At 44.4% G+C, this 8,208-nt stretch overlaps 1 protein-coding gene across 1 annotated transcript; it reads right to left on the bottom strand.

The window, feature by feature from the left end:
* TAGAP (T cell activation RhoGTPase activating protein) lies at window positions 1-7,598 on the bottom strand. Its single transcript, XM_065889123.1, has 9 exons — window positions 7,572-7,598; window positions 7,431-7,484; window positions 7,051-7,117; window positions 5,607-5,773; window positions 4,758-4,919; window positions 4,162-4,271; window positions 2,550-2,745; window positions 1,934-2,048; window positions 1-1,271 (listed from the first exon to the last, which is right to left on the bottom strand). The coding sequence occupies exons 1-9, from the start codon at window positions 7,596-7,598 to the stop codon at window positions 1-3; spliced, it is 2,169 nt and encodes a 722-aa protein (XP_065745195.1).
* Between the last annotated feature and the right edge of the window lie 610 nt (window positions 7,599-8,208).

Below are 8,208 nucleotides of genomic sequence, written 5' to 3'. Positions count from 1 at the left end.
CTAGATGTAGGATTCCTTAGCAAATCGGAACTGATCAGCATCAAAGACGGGCTGACTACACCGCCGGGCCAGGAGGGCCTGCTTGTTCTTCTGTTGAGACTCAGACACAGTTCTCGGCCGATGCAGCCCAGGTCTCCTGGTGACAGTCACCTGTCCTGTCGTGTCTATAGAAGCACAGGCAGTCCTGCTCTGCTTCCAGCTCTCCGTCCTGGGCCACAGTCGGGGCCCGTCCAGTGGCTCCTGACTGCATATATTTCTTGAGTCCCCTCCGTGGTGGACAGGGAGAGGTGGCGGTAGCTGGGCGTCCAGGCTTAGCATCCTGGCCCTCATGCTGCCAACTGTTTGGCTCCCGTAGGTGGCGAGCTCCAAGGCCTGGTACCGAATGGCCTCCTCGTAAGACGGGGGGCTGCCAGGGCTCCTCTGATCCACCGGCTGGAACGCGTTCTCCACCGAGAGGGAGTGGGCCCCCGAGTTAAAGTCCACAGCTGTTTGGCCGTGGGTGTCAGGCAAGTTTTCTTGGACGATTCGGCCGGCAAGCTGGCTTTCTTTTTTAAGACCTTTCTTTACCTGGTCTCTGGCGCAGCCCTTGGATTTCGCAGCCACAGCAGAGCTGCGGGTTTTGGTTAACACTTTTTGGTGAGAGGCAAAGGAGAATGACATGGAGTGTTTTTTTATTTCTCTGTCGGGCTTACTTTTCTCAGTCTTTGTGAAAGACTGATGTCTGGTGAAGAAGTTTCTTTTGGGACTGGAAGGAGAAGCCAGGGCTGAGCCGTCGGAGAGCACGTCCAGGGAGCCACTGGAGATGGCTTTGGGGGTCAGTGTGCACGCTGACACCAAACCCTGAGCCGGGCTCTGCACCCTCGGGTCTCGCGGCCCCTGGGTTTTGCCTTCCGCTGCAGGAAACACCTCCTCTGGAAACGGGTCCTCGGCTTCCTCACTTGCAAAACAAGGGGCCGCCTGGGCCGCGGTGAAGTCATCCTCACTTCGCGTGAGTTTCGGGTTTGCTCTCCTGCCCTCAAGGCACTCCCGCGAGGATGCCGCCGTGCTGGGGTCCGAGTACCTCCTGTCTGGTTGCCCGAGGGAGCCTTTCAGTCTGGGCGCACTGCTGAGGACAGGCTCCCAAGGGTGCGGTGGGCCTCTGGGCTCCAGGCCGGCAGCCGGGTCCGAGGACCGTGGGGGCCACCTGCTCAGGGACCCCACGGCGCTGGGCTCTGCGTCGGGGTCGGGGTCGTTGCTGTCATAGGCCGAGTCGTTCTGCAGGGTCGACACGTCTGGGGGAAGTTAAGGGACGGTTGAGCTTTTGTTCAGTTACTTTTAGAAATAAACCTAAGTACCGTTCACCTACTTATTTCAAGTATGGCGCCAGGGAATTTGGTGATGCTAATTTGGGGCTTGGTATGAAAGAGACTGGCCACATTAAAATCCTGTTTCTTTCCATATCTACTATTTTGAGGTGGAGAAGATAAGTAGGAAAATGAAGCGAGAGACGGAGGAAATGAGAAAGGAGAGAAAAAAGCATTCCACTGAAAATTTATTGAAACTGATCCTTTGGATGGCTCTTTTGACTGGATCCATCCCCATTTTAACAGACCCATATTCCACTGTGTGGAAACAGAATCTTCTTACGCCAACTCTCTAGCTAAAAGTTACTTAGTAAAATTAGCAGTTCTTCGTGATTTAGAAGAGGAAGGGGAAGGTTCCAGGCTGAAGCTGAATGAGTGTCTGGAGCCCGAGGAAACAGTGCAGGAAAACTCAGGAGAAAAGTTTCCGTGTTTAATGACTTCCCTACAGACTGGAGTCTACTCTGATTTGGTGATGTGTGAAGGTAACTTCTGCTTCAGATACCAGGGATGCTTTACATTACTGGTCTGGACTGGTAGCTGGCCGTGAACTTGACCCCAGAGTCAGAATCAATTGAGAGCACCTTCCACACCTGAACTGTCAGTGTGTTCCAGGGAGTCATCAGAAGCAATTCTGGAATGCCCTGGCATGTTCTCCCCAAATATTTCAAAGCAGTTATCGATGAGGAATTCCACCAGCGTCTTAACCTGTGAGGAAAAGTTAACAGCTTGTCAGCTTAACGAGACCTTTATTTATTTTTAAAGGAAGGGTGGTTAAGAATGGGGACATGGCGGGGGTCAGCAGTTAGGGAGGTGCCAGAATGTCATGAGAGATCTTTATGTGTCTGAAAGGAGCATCCGGAAAATTGGTAACAATCACCTATATGAAAATTATTTTTGAGACCTGCTGAGCTGACAGAGCGTGATGCACGAAAGAGAGAAAAGTGAAAGGGCCTTTCCATCCTGGGACACAGTCGTGTAAAGATGGGTATCGATTGTCCTCTGTCTCGTAGGATGATAGAGGACGCAGGCCTAGCTTTACTCAGTTTCATCCCGTGTACACACCCAAGAGAATGGAACTATGACCAAAGCATTTGCCTTTCGTATTTTCACCATGATCTCGACTGAGTCAGAGAAGTTCACGGGCATTTTATTGCTTTGGCTTTTGCAAACAGACGATGCGTTTCTCAGAAATAGACGGAAACGAACCTTATCGTTCAGGTCTCTCCGGGCTTCGAATGACAGGTTTTGCTCGTTCTCCGGGCTCAGCACATTGGGCCCGATGCAGATGGCGAGATTGCTGGCATCCATCCTGTTGACCTCAGAGTTCTTGCTGATGACGTGGAGCACGGAGACCAGGTGCTTGAGCAGCAGGTGGTTGGGCTGCGGGAGCTTATCTGCAACCCTGGAACGGAGTTCGGGAAGGCTGGTTTTAGGCGGGGCTCACAGCCTGCTCGCTTGAGGGTGGCAGGTTGAAAGTTTCTGCCTAACCCAGACTTCCTTTAAAATGAGGAAGGTTCATTTTCACAAGAGACGTTGTGAAACGCTCATTCAGACACTTCCAGTGGCAACTGACACGGAATGAATCAGTTAACCACAAGATCCTAAAGCCCTAAAAGACTGGCCTTTATGATCAGGACACCAATAACATGGCCCTTTATTCTTTCCATAGATCTTAAGTTACAAAATATTAACTCCTGCGGTAAAATACATAGTTTAATACATTTTGAAAATCATTTTGTCGAGTAACCATTTAGCCGTGTAGAATGTCTTTCTGCTTCTAACACTGCACGACTACTTTTTTTTTAAAGGATACAATCATTTGCCTTTTTTAAAACTGTGCTCATCAAATGAAGATGACACATTTTTATACCATTCTGAGAGATCTTTATGGAGATTAAATCAGTTTATGAGAGCATGTTCATAAAAATTGTGACAGCAGCGCTTAAATGGCAACACTGGCACTACTACCAATAAATTAGAATTGTAAAGCTTCGTAGCCTCAAAAAATGAAATGGTGTCTCTAACATAAGGATCGTTCATTTCTCATAAGAAGATATTGTTATGAAAGAGCTTTGTGTCTGTAAGCGGAAACTTGTGATAATCGTAGGGACAGACACACTGATGTCTTCAATTCAATAAATATTTCATTGAAAATATTTAGCCATGTGAGACAATCATAATATATAGACAGACTTTCATAGGATTTGGCAAAAGCGCTGTTATTTTAGCGTTAGGGGTTTAAGATTTCCTAGTCTCTAACAGGTCACACTTCCATTTATATATGGAATTGTTTTTGCTGTGGTTGGAATTTGTTCTTACATAGTTTTCATTTGGGTTAATTATAAGAATATGAAATATGCTATGGAATTTTATGAACAAACAGCCCCTTCCAGATTGTTTACTATGCTTTAAGGGATGTTTTGTGGGAGAAGAGTTGCTTTGCACGACACCAGTGTACAGGTTAAGGAGACCCCAGATTCCTACACCTGGCTGGTTACCCTGCTTTGAGGCTTTCATCTATGAGTTTGTTCCATACTTTCTTGAACTACTTATATTTTTAGACTCCCCACCTCTTGGGATTTGTGAGTACTGAAGTCTGCTTTCTATCTTTTGAAGAGGTGCTTCCTTTCATCTGGCTAAAACTACTTTTTAAAAATTTCCAGGGTACCTCTAGATTTGTATTCTGGGAGTGGATGAACAATTCCACTCGAACTCCCTAAACATTGCAATATACGTAAACCACTCTGACAGTCATGTGCAGAATCAAAGGATGGAGACCGTGCGGGCCTGGCCTGCGGGGACGAAGCTGGCAACTTACTGCTTCAGGGCCTCGATCCTGTCCTCTTCACTCTGCTTCTCCAGGGCACCCATCCACTCCTCAAACAGGTCGCAGGACAGGAGCTTCAGTGGGATACTTCTGAGGAAGTCCTGGAGGGTGGGAGGGGACCGTTCATGTTACACAACGTGCTGCCATCATTCCACCTCGTTTGTCGAATCTCAGGGACTCTGTGCTCATCCCCTGCATAGGCTGCGCCCGTTCCTTCCTGCACTCATTAGTCTGGAGAGATCTCTCACCTGACTTGTCTCTCAGCAGCTTCCTAACAACAGGCGCAGTAAGGCCATCATCCATGGGGCCACCAGACTTAGGGGAATGGACTCGGCCATGGGACAATCCAAGTGCTTTTCCTCAAGTAAATTTCCTTAGGGGGAATTTTATGCATCACTTTCTGTTGGAATCTGGGGTCACAGAAACAGAGATGCTTATACCAATAAATAAAGGCTTAACTAAAAAAAATTAAACTCTAAGGTCAGTTTCCTTCGCTTTGTAGGGTAAAGAGCCCATATCTTACTTCCTGAGCATCCATGTGTGAGAGCCCATCAGCAGGTCATTTGGCACCAATGCTGTGAACTCACCTTAAAGACTACCGCCAGGAGGTGCACGGGGAGACTTTTCAGATCCACCACGCCTCCGGAGTTGAGCTCTTCCTTAAGCTCTTTACGGGCTTTCTCGTTGGCTGCTTTCCTGAATATTCCTTCAGTGGAAGGGCCTTTAAGGCACAGTATAGTGAGAATATCCTAAAGGAAAGGATAGAAATAGGAGGTGGTTACCCTTGGTTTGAAGACACGCTTCGCTGCTACTAACACAGGAAAAACCTATGTTTTGGTAGGAGAGAAAGAATTAAAATAGTGGACATGAACAGTAGCTAACTTCACCTGTTATAAAACATCCTCTCCATAAAAGTTAGTTCTCCAGGATCCTAAGACAGTCTTAACAAGAGACTGTTAATGCCAGTTTTTCCTTTCGGTCTGGTTGCTATCAACTGTCTCCCTCGGCCCTGCCATTTTTCTAAGAGGAGGTAGATTGTGAAAGCTGGAATTTGCACATTCTAAAACTATTTCAGGCCTCTCTCCTTTCAAGTCATTCCATATAAACATTGGATTTCTGATCATAAACTCTATAAATCTCTGTCTCTTGATTTCTCAGAAGCTACACATTTTCAGCATTCTTCTCTCCACAAAGTTAGAAGGATGGAGGGACCATCAACCTGAGCTCAGTGGCAAATGCAACTAATTTCTAGGATGTAAGCAGCCAGGTGTTCTCCTGACTGCATTCCTAAGTGGGAACACCGCTTCCAAACGTGGGAAAAAACCTAAAGGTTGGCCCCAACAAGTTTAGCATTGAGAATGCCGTTCAGCTTTCCCGAGGACTTTTCACAGCTGGCAGAAAACTTGAAGCAGGTTCACGCGTGAACGTGCACCTACCTGAATGGGTCGGGGGAGTGTGTCATTGTCACTGCAGATAGCTGACAAGGGCTGATCAAATAGGGATGACCTCAGTTCTGGCTCTGAAGCCCCAGAAAAATCTGATGAAGAAGAAAGCCTTCTCATGAGAAAGAGCCAGTTCAACACCTTCTTTCTCTTCTTAATTTCTACAGCCAAGAAAACAAAGCAAAGAGAAATTAGATTAAAATATTGATAAGCAAGGATCCAGATAAGACAACGGATATTGTCATCTATGGTTTGCCGTGTGGGACAAATAATATTGAAAAACCGAGAAAGCAAAGGGTGTGAATCTTAATCTAGAAAAATCAACCTGAAAAACAACTGCATTGTTACCAGGGCAGCCAGCCCCTAAACAGCAACACCAAGGTTCCTCAAAGACTCCACCTTTCCTGTTTTTACGCTTTACCAGCTGTTTGCTACAGAAAATAAGCAAAACCTAGCTAAGCAGATCATAAACAACCATCTTAACATATTGACCTTAATAACCACGGTGGATATTTCTGATGTGGAATAGATTATTTTAATTTCTTCCTTTGACTAGTGAAGAAAATGAAACTTATAGAAAGAGGAAGTGACTTGCTCAAGACCATTTTGAAGGCTCTACATACACTGGGCGGGCCATTGAACAAACCTCTGTGGCCATGCTAACACTCACCACTAGGGGGAGCTACACCACGCCATCTGTCTACAGTCACCTGCAGGGTTTTCCCAGTGGATGCTTTAGGGAAGGGCGGGCACAAATTGCTGCAGGAAGGTTTGAACCTAGACCTTTTACCAAGAAATTTTATCCTTGCAAAAGCCTGAAGACGTGTGCAATGCGTATAACGTCTAACAAGTTTCCTTCTTTCTCTGTTTTCTCTCTCCTTCCTTCTTTTTTTTCTAATTATAAAAGCTACATATTCTAAATGCATTGGCATATGTTTCTATACTTTTTATACCATCAAGTGGAGGAGGATGGATAGAGAACTGGCTTGTCCTCATAGTTCAGGAGAACTGGGTCAGGGTTACTTTATAATGCAATGAATTGTGGAAAAAATCGAGTGAACGGTGGGTCCTTTGGGATTTGAGATTAGTAACAATTGCTTCATGCGCTCTTAGAATCATTCTCCGTTAGAGGAGGGCGAAAGTGGTACAGGCAACTGTGTATTTTTCACATGTATGCACATTTTAATTGTCAAAACATAAATGCCAGGAGACCTGTAACTCCATTAAAACCCCTCTGGAGAGCTGGGGGGTTGGCTTAGGGAAGATCTTTTCTATCAGAGCGCTGGCTCTCTAGTGAGCTGGAGCCTTCCTGCCATGCAAGTGTTAATGTTCTGTGGTCTTTAAAAGAACACTTTGAAAAAAAAATTCCTAGTAAAGCACTGTGGTTTGGCAAACTAAGAACCTCTACATAAAAGATCTGTATGTTTTCAAAACTCACCAATTAGCTGGCAAAGACTGTTTTCGCTCTCACATGATGCCAATAGAGGATGTTCCTTGATGTCACCCTAAAAATAGACTTATTTTAGTTTAAGATAATGACTGAAGAAATCTGCCCAGTCTTTCCCCACAAAATACATTCAACATTTGATTCATATCAAAAACTAGTCAAGCGTCCGTTAATTTTTTCTATCTTCCAGCATCAGTGTTAATGTCCTGCTTATCATGATAGAAGATCTCAATTAATATTAGTCTTTAATTTACTACATTTATTATGTTGATTTTCTCTCCTGATAACTGAACAATACAAATGATATTCAATTAAAATAAAGTTTTCCATCTCACAGTGCAGATAAAAAGTTTTAAACGTTGCTTTCTTACCTCTGATCCACATTCAATTAATGTCTCCATATTACTGGCATTTAGTGTTTTTGACTAAAAGAGAAAACACTAAATTAGGTAAACCTCTTTGACTCTTGTCATGAGAAAACATGAATTAATAAATGTAAGAAGGGCGCATACAGCATGGCAGCTGCTTGTCAACTTCATTAGAGTTTGGGCTGACTGTCCAGTGATGAGCTTTGCTCCTGTGTGGCCTTGGCTCTGTATAAGAGAAATCATATGGGAAGAAGTTAGGAGGGATACGTGTAATGCATTGGCCAATTTCAGTGCCACTCTGATTAAACACAAAGTTTGAAACTACTGGGTAGAAAAGTTTTCATTTAAAGTCAGTTATACACCATTGTAAAGCAATTATACTCCAATAAAGATGTTTAAAAAAATAAAGTCAGTTATATGTTACCAGATGTCTTATGCTATGAAACGCAACATCTGAACACACTTATTTCTAAATGTTTTAAACCTGATATCTTCATCATGCCAAACTTTGTCATTCATTTATTACGTTCCCATCAGGAGATAACCTGGATAACAATTACAATAACAACTAACTCTTGTTTGGAGAGCTCACTGTGTGTCAGGGCACTGTATTAAGTGCTTTGCACAGATTTTCTCATCTAACCGGAAAAGGAAAAAACGTATTCCCAGGATGCTACTTACAGCAGACGTACAACAAAGATAACGTGTACAGAATTCCTATACCCCCGAAGTGCAGGCTTCACATTATGTGTTTATTCTTTATAACACTATTTGTTGCATA

The sequence above is a fragment of the Phocoena phocoena genome, chromosome 12 (genome assembly GCF_963924675.1).
Source record: "Phocoena phocoena chromosome 12, mPhoPho1.1, whole genome shotgun sequence".
NCBI classification, from domain to species: Eukaryota; Metazoa; Chordata; class Mammalia; order Artiodactyla; family Phocoenidae; genus Phocoena; species Phocoena phocoena.
Note: the sequence above shows the minus strand (reverse complement) of the source record. Positions and strands in the feature narration are given on the sequence as shown.

Coding starts and splice junctions, on each gene's coding strand:
- TAGAP (XM_065889123.1), bottom strand. CDS start 7,598: ATGAAGTTGACAAGCAGCTGCCATGCT. Junction 4,920..5,606: donor CACTCCCCCGACCCATTCAG/GTAGGTGCACGT, acceptor CCTTTCCTTTAG/GATATTCTCACTATACTGTG. Junction 4,272..4,757: donor TCCTGGCGGTAGTCTTTAAG/GTGAGTTCACAG, acceptor CCCACCCTCCAG/GACTTCCTCAGAAGTATCCC.